The sequence below is a fragment of the Botrytis porri genome (genome assembly GCF_014898465.1).
Source record: "Botrytis porri strain MUCL 3234 chromosome Unknown BPOR_005, whole genome shotgun sequence".
Lineage (NCBI taxonomy): Eukaryota > Fungi > Ascomycota > Leotiomycetes > Helotiales > Sclerotiniaceae > Botrytis > Botrytis porri.
The window spans coordinates 1,174,400-1,189,682 of NW_024066079.1; the positions used below are offsets into that span (position 1 = coordinate 1,174,400).

The following is a 15,283-nucleotide window of genomic DNA, read 5'->3' on the forward strand; positions in this document are numbered from 1 at the left end:
ACACAAAAAGACACGCATCAGTCTACTATTGCCCAAAGACTGTCAAGATTGGCTGGTCTAGAAAAAATAGCAAACCAGAAAAGCCTCCAGGAATGCTACAAACATACTTGCATAATATCATTCTGTTCACAACTTCCGTTTCTCTTCCAGCTCCATGCTAATTTGGTTAACCCGCTTGGGAGCTTTACTTCATAGTGCATTTACTACGCGAGTTGATGTAAATGTAAATGTAAATGCATCATCTACTCCTCCCAAATACAGTGCATGTATGTACCCCTCTCCCAACTTTTTCTATCCTCGCGAAAAAGTTCTCAAGCTATGGATATATAAATAACACTCTCACACTCCAAGTTTCCTCACATCTACCTCATTCATGTTCAACAAGTACCCAAAGGTCCGAACAGCTGAAGTCAATCTCAACTTTCCCGTTATTTTAGGACAATGCATCGACGCATTACTCAGGTGGATATCTGCAACTGACGATGCCTGTGAACTGTCAACTAATGGGTATGTATGATGAAAGAGGCTTTTGCTGTTGTTTATAAATATCCCATCCGCTGTCAAGATGTAAGTGTACATAGATAATGGTATCATCACTCACCACCAACTAAACATTATTAACACACCGCCGCAATCAACTCCATACGAAAAATCCCACACCCCAACTCAGAGACGCCATTTGGGAACCCCACACACTTCAAGCTAAACCATAGTATGCCTTCCAGCATCTTCTATCCAAGTTTACCGTCTTCCTCAAACTTGGATTTCGTACTATTTATATCATCACTCCTTTGAGGTTTTGAAATACATCTGGGACTTCTTGTTAGAGGTACCCGGAAAGTTGGATGTGTATATATCATACTATACTGTAGGGACATTTCGATCTATGAGCTGTGCATGCATAGAGTAGATTATTCACCTGTATACTCATAACAATACCCCTCTTCTCATTCTCTCGCCTCTTAGCCTTCCCTCCAGACATATAAATGACACGTCTTGACCAGTGCAACTAAAAGATCAAACACCGACAACACAGGTTGATGGAGGAGCGCGAAGGCTGCTACCAACTGCATAACTCTCCTTCAAAGTTTCAAAAGCTATCCAATCCCTCGCCCTCAATACTGACCGATGTATACTCAAAGTTTGTAACTGACTTCACTTCCCACTTACGCGAGACAAAAGCGCGAGGAAAATGAGATTTCTTGTTGTTGATTATGCTGCTAGGAAATTTGTTATTGACATTTTCCATCCCATCCAATCACTGATTTCTCTCACAAATACCACTGTCATACTACCGCCAGTGCGAAATACGATTCGGTGAAAGAAATCAGAAACGCCTCCCAAGATATCGTCTTTCTCACACATGAATCACGTGCATATGTCAAAGACACATATCGAGTTTTTCTACAATTTCAAGAAGTATAATGCTCGACCTTGTGATCATCGGGTACTACTCAAACACATTTGTTCTTGTTGAGATGCAAATTCTACCCCTTATATACTCAATCAAGCCCTGCGCTGTGACGTCAAGAATGGAATTTGGCACTACCACGTGCTGTATTCACTTCCCATGGTTATATTGAAAGAGCTTGATCATTGAGATATGACAATCTAAAACTCGCTTGAGAAAACTGAAATGGCTCAGGAAAATGCCTTGCACTTATCCTGGATTACAAAGAATCATCTTGATATTTCTTCTATGTATTAGTTTATATGCTCCTTTACAATCTATACTCCATTCCAACTAATTTAGTCTATTCTATTCTAACCCATCTATATGAACTCGCACATCAACAAACGTCTAACTCCACAAAAAGTCTATATACCCTCACAGCAAATCTCTATATTTACCCAACGCTGGTCCCTGACTTCCCGTAAACTCCTGATGCAACCCTTCCATCGCAGCAAAGTGTTCCGCAAATTGCAATCCTCTTTTATTTTCCCTCTCAACTCTCTCCCAATTCCATTCATTTCCATTTCCCCCCTCCTTAACCTCCTCATCCTCAACTTTCGCCTCCACAAACGACTCATCCATTTCCGGCGTCGAAACCCCCGAATTAGCCATACTATGCCAACCTCCCGGTCTCTCGGGCAATACCCCACTAGCGTTCAACACCACCTCTGGATGAACCGTCAACCGTCCCAACTTCATCACATACTTACTAACCGCACTTGCAAAAATCGCTTTCTCATCCACCTCGACCGCATCCCCCTCACCATCCCTCTCCTCAAACCTCGCATTTCCACCCCCAAGCCAACTTCCATCTCCCAACACAAACCCTCTAGGCCTCACCGTCCCCCTCTTCACAAAATGCGTCACCACATAAATCCACTTACGATCCCAACACAATACCCGACTCCACATCTCATATTTCTCATAAATACCTATCTCCCTCTTGAAATTACACATTACGCCTCCGAGCATAATTCCCCATCTTCCGCGCACCGCTTTCCCTTCCTTATCTAGCACGAGTTTGTTTTTGAGATTCGCTTGCAGAGCGTGAATGCCCGGTTCGAGAAGACAGCATATGATATGCGAACGCGTCACGTCGAGATCGGAAAAATAGGTACTATTCGATTTATGTAGGTTGTAATCGCATTCCCAGAGGGGAGCATGAGAGGTGGTTATGACGGGGAGGAAGAGCGATGCGGGACCGAGTTCGGAGGGGATGTTGGGGATGGTGAAGATGAGATGTTTGAGGATGGCGTTCCAGACTCGGAACTGCGTGTGTTAGTTGATGCTATCTTGCTTCTCCTTTTTATAGAGCGAATGAGGTGGGAGTGAAGAAGAGGAAAACATACATGCCAAACTCCCGGAAAACTTTTCAAATTCGCTAGAATAACAACCGTAGCTGCAATCCGCGAATAACTACCCGGTCCCGTAAAGACATCTGAGAGTAATTTTTGTATGTTGACATGAGAGATTCCCGCTGCGGCTACCACGGCCGTCGTAAACGCGATTGATTTGAGCGGGAGACGAGTTGCGGATGCCATTTTCAGGAGGTGAGTTTCCGGATTCGAAAGCCAGTAACCTTAATCTTAGAAGAAATTGTATATACAAGTAAAGAATGAACCCAATTCGCACACTTATATATAAGCAACTAACAAAAAAGTGAATCAAGAAGAAAAAAAAAACGTTATCGAACACATTAAATCAAAAGTTCCAATCTCAAACAATCTCAAACAAGAATACTACTGGACACCGATAATTAAATATAAATCACTGCACACAACAGAACACAAGCATGCAAGGGTCAACCGAGGCACGCACGGAGGAACCCAAGGCCGACGAATTTCAAATATTGAGAGGATAAAAAAATCTCCAAATCAAATGGTAAAAACACCCCGAGATTATTTTTAGGGGGTTCCGAGAATCTGAGGTGGGGTTTGCCATGCTTTTCTATCTTGGCTGTACTTATCCTGACCTGTATCCAGCATCCAGTTGGTTGGTTACAGATGTCAGTGCCACGCCAGTAATCTTTCACATGAGATATGAGATGTGATATATCTCCGAAGCGTGTAGATCGTCGACTACCTAGTAAAAGATTTTCTTTTTGTCGATAACCCTATGCGGCTCAGTACGGTACACTGATCTCCTGCATGTGATAGACCGGTATTACTACCACTATCATATCGGCACATCCGCACGTTATGTAGACTTCATGTGATAGATACAAAGAAGGGGTCTTCTTTTCCTTCTTTTAAATCCTAAACTATTCATACAGTAGCGATTTTTCCGTGAAGAATTTGTGCTCGCTAAACCCAACCATTTTTTACATCCATCCATCTATTCATCTATCCATCCAATATCCCATATATATATATATATATAAGTATCCATATTTCCCTTTTTATATAAAGACTAGGTACCGATAGAAAAGTCACTCCAGTACTGAGGTATCAATCATAAAATCATTAAAACTCCTCCCATGAACCTATTCATCTCGTCCATCCCTCATGCTCATCACTGTCATCCAGAATAAAATCCCGATGAGACAAAGGATCGACATCTTCAAGAAGTGTCGTATTTCCCACAGTTGTATTTCCTGCTGAATCTCTTTCCCTTCCATGTCTATTATCAGTCCACTCTTGTTCCAACGCCAGGCCATCTTCCAAATCATTTTGTCTCGCCCACGCTTCCCCCGCATCACGTTCGTCTTTGCGCATCCCGGGTCGAGGTGGGTTTCTGGCTGAAGCTGGAAGACTGAAATTAAAGTTGGCTGTTATTGGACTTAGAGTCCGTGTATGAGTGTATACTGATGATCCTGGTCCACTTTTTCCTGTTTGTGTCGTATATTCTGTATATTGTGTCCCGACAGATGTTCGTTGGTTAGGTAACATGCCTCGCATTTTCGCATCCAACACAGCTTGTTCTTCGGGCGTGACGATCTTTGTTCCCATGCTAGGTAATCTTTGAAATTCGGTCCCCTGTTCCTCATCTCCAGATCTCACAACACCTCTTCTTTTGCTTTTAGGAAATTTTGTACGCTGTCCACAGCAGCTAAGGATTAAATCTTTATATTGTGAGAAAGATTTGGCGGTTCCGAACACGAGAAATACTAAGAGTGACGCTGTAACTCCGGGTATGAAGAGAATAATGTCTGTAATACAGCTAGATATCGAAAAGTCGGGAGATGACGATTTCGCAAGTTTTTGAAAGTTTTGTTCGGAGAATAGAGAAAAAATGATTAATACAACTTCGAAAACCCTTTTAAAAATTGTTAGCTGGTGTTTCTATCAGTTTAACCATTAGAAAACCAAAGAGACTCACAGAATAACAACAAATCCAATCGTAAACCGGGTAATAAGTGCACGATCGTATACAGACCTACGAGCTATTTTGCGATTATTGGCATTAAATTGACCGGTTCCAGTTCCAGTTCCAGTACTGGTGCCCGTCGTATCAGTCGCTGTCGCTGTACCGCTTGAAGCCCACCACCCATTACGCTTTTCGTGTGCAAACAGAAGTCGCCGTGTTTTAATATATTTATAAAGAATAAGTACCATGAGGATACTGCCAGTTGACAAGCTTATGAGCACTAGTATCCCACATCAGCCTAAGCTCTGAATATATACCTTTAGATAGAAGATTTGGCTAAGGATGACTTACTTGTGGAGTTCGTTAAAATAAAAGTCGCCACGAGACTTTTTAGCACAGCCGGAGCATGCCCTACGCCCACCAAAATACCGGGCACAATGATTGCAAATATCTTGGATATGAAAGATATATGCTCTAGCAGCCAGCTACCAAGGAAGTTTGCACGAATTTTCCAGGAACCACAGAAAAGTTTAACAGCCCTGATTACTGTTAAATCTCAATACTCAACTCATCTAATCACGGTTCGACTTACCAGAATAACACCATCAAAGCCATAACATTATAACAATAGAATTCTGAGTCAAGAGTTTAGCAGTCATTCGTATTGATAACATCGGGATAAGAACTTACGAATCGTAAATAGTACAAGATCCATGGTATTGCCCACACCCGAAAACCCCAAAGCTGGCGTTTCTACAGCTTTTAAAGCCGTCGCATAAGCGTCATGCTTGACAATGAGCCAAGAGCGATTATAATGTATTTGCTGTACGATAGATCCAACTGTGCTTAAAGCAGAGAACTTTGCGAGGAATGTTACATCTGTCTTGTTAGATATATCGGTACAAGTTTTGATAGAGCAACTTACAGGTCCATCTTTCACCATAGGTCCATAGCATACAAATGAGTAAGCTGACCAAAAGGAGGCATAGAGATGAGTACGTCAGGACGGCAGCAGAAGCACCTATGGCCTCTTGCGGAATCCCGGTGCCCATTCAGTACTTTCAAAAGGGTAGTGATAGTAGGACTTGCATTTAAGTCAACATGGAGATAAATGCATGCCTATCGAATATTCAGGCAATTATCTATCGATGCCAGAGCAACAGATAGTAACATGAGCAAGATGGAGAAAAATGAAAACCCAAAAGGATCAGGAGAAACTTGCTTTACTGGGGAGTCTGGACCTTACATATCGATCCGCATATAGGTTTGTAACATCTGTAGATCAGGCCAAAGGATGAACAAAACTGTCTATTCCTTGCAATGAGTCCACTACCTATAGTAAGAACAAGGTATCTGTACCTGTATCCCAATACCTTCCTTCCTTCCGCATCGAACATCCCAGCTCCTCTAGACCAATGCTATTCATTTGTATTCTGTTAGAAAAGATTTCTCCTATCCCAGAACCCGGGAATTTCACCATCCTAGAAAAAGTGTATGTTCCATGTTTATTCTAGCAGACGTGAGAAACAAGGATGGCACAAAGACTGCGGGATGGATCGAGACAAGGGCGATAAAGAAAAGGCTAGATGAGCGGACGAGATATAGTAATCTGCTAGCCGCAAGCTTTTCCGGAAGGATGTATCTAGATGATCTACAGACCAACTAAAAATTCGCGTGTATTTAAAAACGTGTAAATTGACCCCATTAAACTTCTGAAGCCTTATGTTGTTTTGAACGACGGCGCTTGCTCGGATGATTCTTTTGGTGACACGTTGCCTAGTAATTCGTGTGACCAAATATCCTGTGCGCAAATTTGAAGAAACTTCTAGGAAGTAGTTTGACCTTCTATGAAAGTTCCTTGCTAATGTCGGTAATGAATACAATATTGTAGGACATACCGGTAGGTCTGTGTGTATCGATCGATTCAATGGTTGCAATGACAAAACCCTCCCACGGCAGAGAGACTTCTTCGCAGACCCGAAGGGATGGATGAAATATGAAAGAGCTTACGTGCCATTTGACTTTAGGAAAGTGGTTCCGTGTCTATTTATCATAGAATTGTTGGATTTATATTAAGCGTAGAATTTTCAACGAATTACACCACGAAGTTACTACTTCCTCCATTAGCCATGCATAAAGTGTATTGGGTAATCGATTGGGAATAACCTTTCTTGATAATGCTTGTTACTTATGCAGGCTGTACAATGTCCACTTTAGTAATTTATGCTCAGTAGCTCTAGGAACTGCAGTGACAATGTGACATGTTGTCACCCATCATCTCCATACCCTTAAATTGGCTCAATGGAGCTCCTGTGATGAGTACTTGTCATGTTCAGGCGAACGTTAATCTAAAAGCACAGAGTATTGGCAAATACGCATCTGGTCCAAAGTATCGTTACAGTCCAAGCTCTAAGGTTACCCAGGATTTTCGCTGTGGAGAAGATACGCGACAAGATCAAGGAAGATCATTTGCTGGCTCTCTGACATCGGGGCAATACTCTGAGTGTAACACAACGTGACATGGTATACACTCTAGTTGGACAAGTGCAAAGTATCCTGTCGGGATCGTATGCATGGGAGTCTGAACACTTCTTTTAAAGCTCGGAAATTTGAACATGCCATCAAGATAGAAGATGAGGCGAAAGTCCATGAAATTCTGCAATTGTTTGATTGCCTTGACGAATCGCGCGGCATACCGGATTCCTCGGATATGGAATCTAGATTGCCACACGATCGATATATTGATTCAAGATTCAGTGTATATCGAATGGTTCAGCTCGGAATTGGCCCCTATTGCGATTAGAAAAATGCATGAGGGACTCATAAAAGTTCAAACGAAGAGCTTCTGGAATAGATGGAATAGATGGCATGGCTTCTTGCGAGCCGTACGCTGGATTTGGGAAGGAAGTAGAATTTCGCAAGTTGGGAGCGACCCTGTTTGAGCGGAAAAATATCCACCATGGATCTATTAAGTAAGCTCGTTTATAGGATCCAGTGTACATAACATCTTTCATTTACACTTTCTAGTTGATTGTTCTAGGAACTTACCTGTAGTACACTTAGTGATCTAGTTGTTATAGCTCCTCTTTCAAACACGTATTGATGTTTCAGGGATCTCGAGTTGTGTTGAAATCGGCTTCTAAGAAGCATCAAGTACCAATATTAAAAGAAGAACAAGGTTAGGATGTATTAAAGTAGACTTTGCTATAATGAGGATCCTTCCGCACCTTAGGCTGGCCGGTGAGCTACCAATGCGGAGGAAACGTACTCCGCTACGTTCAGACTCTTCTTTTCGATGGTTTCGTTGCTAGTAATTGTAGACTTTTTGGCATCATCGACCAGTTTGATTGTAAAGAAGGTTCTGAGCGTTAGAATTAGTTCCAAAGTATGCCCAACGTTTAACTTTTGCAAGTTCAAGGTCTGATCACCTAATATCCGATGTGTGAAACTTCGCGTAGCAAGCAATACCTGGGTATTGATGCAAATCCTCAGCCTCAGCCTTGCATGATTAGTCACTCCAAGCTAAACCTTAACGAGTGTTGAGTCGCTTGCAGCAGATATCGTAGCCTTCCAAGATTAACCTCACAGCCTTACTACCCAGGTAGGCATGAACACCACTTGGAAACATACATGTTGAAGACCAAAGAACTCTCGTTATGCAATCCCTCATTTGGGCCTCTAATATACCATTGTATATCACTCATCCTTCCTCCTCCATACCTTATTTGATCAATATACCCCGAGTCTCTTATCTGCCGCTCCTCTTCCCGCGATTATTATCCTTCTTCAGAGAAAATGTTACAAGTTTCTCCTATGAAGGAATTCTATTGAAGAATCTACCAGTTGGTCTATTATGTGATCTATATCAACCAGAATTGCCATGGAGAATAGAGTTAGGAGATGGTCCATCTTTTGATATTCATGATACCTTTATTAATAGCGTCAAAGAAGTATCTACCCTCCCTCGAGTCATTTTCAGCCTCGTTTACTAACGATCGTAATTCAGGCCGATTTCATACGCAATGGAAATGCAAAGAGAATCATGAGCATGTCAAAAGAACACTCGACACAATTATGGAACTCGGTTCAAGATAGTATGATCCCTTTTTGATCTACATTCATATACGATATCGACATAGCATGCGCTAATCTGACACAACCCGCAGATGATCTTCACACCTACCTCAAGATTTCCACCATCCTCCTCAATCCCGCTACTCCTCTAAAACATATTCCATTACGTATATACCTACCTTCATCCTCATCTCCATCTTCAACTCCTCATCCAGCTTCCTCGAGTTCATCAAAAGCTCCAGGTACTTCTTCTCCACCTCCACCACTTTTCGCATTCAAAACAGTTCAGACTCTCATACAACCACAAACTACATCTCGTGAACCTCAAACATTGGGAGGGGCTCTCAACACTATTCTTCCAAGTTTATTTCCAAGTAGGAGAGATGCGATTTTAGCGGATGTTATCTTACATGGGGCAACGGTTCCGTTTAAAGCACCATTGGAGGATTTAATGAGGGAAGCGAGTTATGCGGATGGATGGTTAAATGTGTGTGTGGTTATGCTGAATTAATATTAGAAGTGATGACTATAATGATTACGATGACTTTATGAAAAGGATGAAATGGCGTTTTGAAATCTTTTGGATTTCAGCTGGGGAAGAGACTGAGGCTGTCAATTACAATCACCTAGTGGACAATTGATTGATGAAAACATTACGATGTCCAATCAACTTAAGGGTCAGTGACTGAAGAAGTTTTATGGATTTGGTTCCTATATGATAGTTTTTCTAGCTCATGCAGAATTTGTCAAAATGAGTATTCTGATAGCTTGGTCATAGTTCAATTAGTGTGGTTATTAAGCTATACCAAGCTTCCGTGTACCATTTTCATTGATTTAGTGACCTACAATAGACAGCATGAGCTCATTCGATGTAGGCCAACTCAGTCTATCATAACATCTCACATGCATATTTTGATATAAAGATCCTCAAATTCCTTGCCATTAGCGAGAAGCTCCTCGGCCAGCTGCTCTTCCAAGAGAAGCTGTAGGGAAGTTCTGAACTTGGCTTATTACCAGGCAGCTCAGAGCTTTGAATATCTGGGTAACAAAGGAGAGCCGTCTTGCTAGTGATCCTAGCGATACCGGGAGGTGAGTTTTACATGTAAGATTGACAGACTTGTCCGAGCGAAGATGATTTCTTCAATATTTGCGTATACTGTGTTACCTACCCAGTGGCTTCTCCTCATCACTTTCTTCTATATTCAATGACAGATGAGTTGTTTCTATGATATATACAAATTGCGAGCGGTGATCCGTGTTGATACGTAGTGGTAAGTTAGGGAATTATTGGATGGTTGATTGTTACTCGAGAAGGATAGATGGAAGGTTGACTTGTCTATCTGACTGTCATTTGTATAGAAAGTCGGGGTTTTTTTTTGGTCTCCTGTACGGAGTATGGCAGGTTTGGGATTGGGAGGTTGAAGGAGGAGATGTGGAGTTTTTGAGACATTTTGAATTATGGCGTTTTTTGGATATGATGTTGAGGGTTGATGAGGTTTTTGTGGGTTGGTTTTGTGTATTGGTGTTTTTGTTGGGGTGAAGGAGGGGGTTTGGGGATGGATTTGAGGAGGATTTGAGGGGAATTTTGAGTATTGTACTTAGTAGTACTATCGTATGTAGGGGACTTTGGGAATCTGGAAACTCGGGAATTTCTCTTTACGAGGAAATGGATGTACAAGGGGTGGAAGGGATTGATAGACCTCGAGTTGTGAAATGTAGATGATATGATAACATTGCTTTTCTTATGTTTTGCTAGAACGGATGGTAAATATCATTGTTGTTGTCTGAGTGTGTGATAGGGTGGAAATTGTTATAGATTTTGAGGGTTTGGAGTTGGGATTTGGACTGTGGATCTCTGATGAGATTTTTTTCGGCGGTCGCGGGAGGGAGAGTGAAGATAGAATTGGAAATGGAGAATGGATTTAAGTAGAGTTCTACTAGATCCTGCCCTTCCCTTTGCCCTTGGAGTTTCATTAGTCTATTAGTCTGCAATGAGCTAATGGTATTTGTGGTATTTGTGGTAAACATTTTTGTTTTCATTCTTATTTGTGGCTGTATTTTTACCTTTACCTTCATGAACAAGTATTTTAAATACATTCGTTCTTTACTAAAATTTACACATTTCTTGGTTTTTGGATGTCTAGATTTATATATACATCTTCACACAGTTTGAGAAGTGGATACGTAGTTGGGATTTTGATATTTCTCTTTGTGTTTGGGGGTTCGTTTGTGGATTTATGTTCGTATGTCAGATTTGGTATTTCTTCCATACTATCAATGTTTACAAGCCGAGAGAGTTTTCTAAGTGCGGTCCGGAGGGAGTTTGTAGCATATGTAGAGTTTGCGATTTTGAGAGAATTCGCAGTATGTGTGGAGACTGGGTAGGAGGATGAGAGGAAAGCTATTGATATTGAGAGGTGGGAGAATGAATCGATTAGAGGGAAGATGCGGATGAAGAGTCAATTAAAGAGGAATTTCGTAGCGGTATTAGGTATGTATATATGGGAGAGATTCTCGCTATATTATCTTGCGTGAGATATTATAGGTAAGGGGGAAGGGGAAGGAAAGAAAAGGAAAGGAAAGTTATATGCCTAGAAGTTGCTGAATTATAAGTTTGTTTGGTGATGGAAAGGGAATCGTTCTGGTGGAAGTGGGGGAGAAAAGGGGGTAAGTGAGTGAGTGAGTGAGTAACAGGATGGATAATTGAAATCGAAGTCACAATTTGAGAGCGAGAATAGAACGAAGTGTAGATAATATGATAGTTCATGACTCCAAGATCACAGTAGGTAGCTATATATCAAAGTGTCTATCGAAAGCAAGACTACCTACCGGACAATTCTTACATATCAGTACAGAAGAGATATACCTACACCATGTAAAAACATCCACTACACAATTTCCCAGATTCTCCAGCATATACAATTTTACATGATAACAAAAGATCTCTGTGAAAATCACAGAGAAGATATACTCTCGTCCTCTCCCAGGACTTCATATCCCATCTCCGCTTTACTATTTCTTGATAGGACTTATAGTTATAATGATGATATGTGTATATGCATCGTTAAACGGTTATAGTAGAGGTGAGGTAAGTTATTAGATGGGTGAAGAGACATCACGCAATATTCCATGTCATCGTATACACAACCTTGGTGCTCTTGGTATACACCGCATTATTTCCCTTGCAATCACAATCCCTCCCCTCCTTCTCCCAGGCAACGAGATTATAATATTCAGAAGAAACATGCACTATAACCTAGATATCCGATATCACCGGAACATTCATCCATCCTAAGAGATTTATAAAATACGCCTTGTAATATATAAGAAACTTGATAGGCGCGTGAGTGGATGGATGGAGGGATGGATGTTGAAATAAGATTGTTTAAGCGCTGGTGCGATGGGGGTTAGGGGGTACGGGTTAAGGGTTGCGGGGTGAGCGTTATGGGGTAAGGGTTGAGGATAGTTTTGTATCTTTATAACTTTGGAGGAAGAGAGGGATAGATAATGGTATGGGATATGGGGAAGGAAGTTTGTTGTGCTTTGATCCTGGGTTTAGACTTATGGTATGCGTAATGGTAAGGTTGGTGAGCGAGGGATAGGGGGATGGAAGTAAAGGGTTATTGGTTTGATTCCATTTGATGGAAGCGAGGAGATGTGATCCCAGGTAGTATAGATATGAGACCGAGAAGGATGCTGATAGAGATGCGAATCCTGATATCTACTAGGTATCTGTAAGCGAGCGGATTGATGGGATATATGAGGGAATACGATTTAAGCCTCTTTGGATGTTCTTTGTGAAATAATTGTGCTGTAGGAATTTAAAAGCGTTAGCCGGCGGTAATATTTTATCTCGTCTTGATCATCATGTCTTCGTCATCGAAATATTAATTTGAGATCGAGATTGGAACGGAATGGATAGATGGATGAAGGGAGGGGAGGGATGGATCATGGAAGGGAAGAAAACCAGGGAAAGTTTGTGCAGATCTCTAGAGAGATCAGGTTTGAGGGAGGAATGGAATGGATGGGAGATTGTGATTAAGGTTAGGCAAATTATATAATTTGAAGGATGTTTATATAATCTTATAATATAATGGTTTTTGAGTGATATGAATTATTATGTTAAGATTATAGTATATGATATTTATATGTTATTTATGTGTATTTATATGTTTATGAGGTGTTATATTAATTTATAAAATTAAGTAAATGAATAAAAGTGGGTTTAATTCGATATATTTTTAAGTAAGTAGTAGTAGTAGTAGTAAATTCATAATCGATTTGATCTATATAGTTATACTAAAACTATGTGATGTACTTGTATTTGTATTTAATTAAATAAAGTAGATAGGAAAAAGATATAAAAACCTACTTTTTTTAATGTCCTATTGAATTGTTTATATTATATATCTGTTCTATTTAATACTTATAGCTTATAATATTTATACTTTCGAAAACGATATTGTTATAATTACTTTGTTTCTATTCTATAAGTTAATAATATATAGCTTATTTCTATTCAATATAGTAATATAAGTTCTTTTTCTTTTTTTTAATAATATAACAATTTTTTTATTGTTGTTGATATTATTATTATTATTATAATAATGTAATCTTATAATTATCTACCTTTGCTCTATAGCAATTATATTTCTTTATTTGCTTTTTATTTTCCTTATTCTTTTCCTCTTTATTTACCTCATCTGATCTCTTATTTATCATTTGTTTTATTCTTTATAATGAAATATAAATCCCCTTATATTCCCTCAAATGTCCTATTGTACTTTGTCTTGTGTCTACCTCATCATCCCCTTATCCCCGTCGACTCGAATAAGTAAGTATTTAAAAAGATTATTATATATAAAACTTTAAAAAGGTTTTAATTAATGAAAGTATAATTATATATAATATATATTAAATAATCTAAAAGATAATTAAAGCTCAATTTGAAGAAGAAGAAGAAGATTGTAATTAATAATAATATAACGTGGTTTATCAGTGAGTGGGTCATATCAGTATTACGGGAGCTGCCTCTAGGGTCACATGAAAGTGTCTAGAGTTCTCTTAAAATGGTTTAGATTAAACTTCAAATAAGAATTCAATAAGGTTATAATTAATTGTAATTCTTATAACTATAATAATGAAATTAATAGTTGTTCTTGAGTACAAAACTTTATATTATAATGAAACCTATTCCCTATATAAACCTTTATACTAAAGTCGATTAATAAATCAATTAGCTTTTAATTATATAACATTTGTTCTATAATTCTTATTATTCTAGCTTATCCTTTTGTTCTGGGGCTTAATTTTTTAGAATATTATTAATCCTAATAAAACCTTTTTACTTATTATATTCTATCTTTCCTAAAACCTATTATTCTGGGAACTATATTTTAGGTTTTTAGGATATTCTATAATTAATATTATATATATGCCTAAGGCATTTCTTGGGTGCCTAATGTCCCCTGGTATACTGCAGCTGAATCATTGAGGCCTATAATACTATTATAGCCTATAAGTCAGTGATTCTACAGCCTGTTACTAATCCGTTGTAACAATCAGTGGATGGGTCACCCATTTTACATACAAAATTCGTCTGTGCGTAACCGTGCACTTTCTTTATCTGATAATATAATTTGAAAAAATCTGAAAATATTGAAATTCAACTATATAAATATTATAAAAATTTAATTATTTATTAAAAATTTGAATTATTATAGTAGTTATTATAAAAATAATTTTTTTGTAACGAAAATCGTGACAATTTTCACTTTTTTTTAGAATATAATATAAATATTTATATAAAGAATAGATTTATAAAAAGTTGATTTTTTATTATTATTGAAAATTCTTTTCTTTTTTTAAAATAATGATTAGTTACCAAAATAAGAATATTTAAAAAGACCTAATTTTGATGTATTTTCAAATGACCCATTCACTGATATGACCCACTCACTGATAAACCACGTTAATGAATAAAATTAATAAGATTATTAATAATTTTCATATTGAAAACAATTAAATAAAATTTTACTCTCTTTAATTCAATTAAATTTAAGATTTTCATTCAAGATTTCTTTAAAATTTCTTCAAAATCCCTACTTTATTTTAGGGGATATAATTAATTTGATTATTATTATACTTTATATAATTATAAATCGCCCAACCCTAATTGTAATAGATGAATACCTAGATAATAGAATCATCATAATGAAATGAAATGATTATTGAATACTACCTACCTACCTAACACTTTGTAGATACTAGTAGTCATTCTAAAATTAGTATGTGAGTTGTATTGAGTAAAAATACGAGATTGAGATATGTATGCAGATATTAGTGTACGATAACGTATATGCAGTACTCCATGCTGTGTAAAGGTTTCTTGTGTTGTTTCTAGTGGTGTGTCTGAGGATCGTTGTTGATATCATTATCATATAACTAACT

General features: G+C 38.6%; 3 protein-coding genes across 3 annotated transcripts; 1 reads left to right on the forward strand and 2 right to left on the reverse strand.

Moving 5' to 3' along the window:
- Positions 1-1,828: 1,828 nt before the first annotated feature.
- Positions 1,829-2,994, reverse strand: EAF01_004045 (uncharacterized protein; the record flags this gene model as incomplete). Its single annotated transcript, XM_038912299.1, has 2 exons — positions 1,829-2,722; positions 2,803-2,994. 2 exons carry the CDS (start codon positions 2,992-2,994, stop codon positions 1,829-1,831), a joined length of 1,086 nt encoding a protein of 361 aa, XP_038771983.1.
- A 732-nt stretch (positions 2,995-3,726) lies between these two features.
- Positions 3,727-7,930, reverse strand: EAF01_004046 (uncharacterized protein). Its single transcript, XM_038912300.1, has 9 exons — positions 6,926-7,930; positions 6,774-6,870; positions 6,119-6,177; positions 5,685-6,067; positions 5,450-5,638; positions 5,352-5,394; positions 5,111-5,298; positions 4,772-5,039; positions 3,727-4,708 (listed from the first exon to the last, which is right to left on the reverse strand). The coding sequence occupies exons 4-9, from the start codon at positions 5,809-5,811 to the stop codon at positions 3,940-3,942; spliced, it is 1,584 nt and encodes a 527-aa protein (XP_038771984.1). The 5' UTR covers positions 5,812-6,067; positions 6,119-6,177; positions 6,774-6,870; positions 6,926-7,930; the 3' UTR covers positions 3,727-3,939.
- A 485-nt stretch (positions 7,931-8,415) lies between these two features.
- On the forward strand, positions 8,416-9,344 carry EAF01_004047 (uncharacterized protein; the record flags this gene model as incomplete). Its single annotated transcript, XM_038912301.1, has 3 exons — positions 8,416-8,709; positions 8,766-8,853; positions 8,926-9,344. 3 exons carry the CDS (start codon positions 8,416-8,418, stop codon positions 9,342-9,344), a joined length of 801 nt encoding a protein of 266 aa, XP_038771985.1.
- Between the last annotated feature and the right edge of the window lie 5,939 nt (positions 9,345-15,283).

What these genes read in the sequence shown, in the direction of transcription:
- EAF01_004046 (XM_038912300.1), bottom strand. Translation starts at nt 5,811, where the DNA reads ATGGGCACCGGGATTCCGCAAGAGGCCATAGGTGCTTCTGCTGCCGTC. An exon ending in GCTTTGATGGTGTTATTCTG is followed by an intron (nt 5,299 to 5,351) that starts GTAAGTCGAACC and finishes AACAGTAATCAG; the next exon opens with GGCTGTTAAACTTTTCTGTG. An exon ending in TATTTTAACGAACTCCACAA is followed by an intron (nt 5,040 to 5,110) that starts GTAAGTCATCCT and finishes GTGGGATACTAG; the next exon opens with TGCTCATAAGCTTGTCAACT.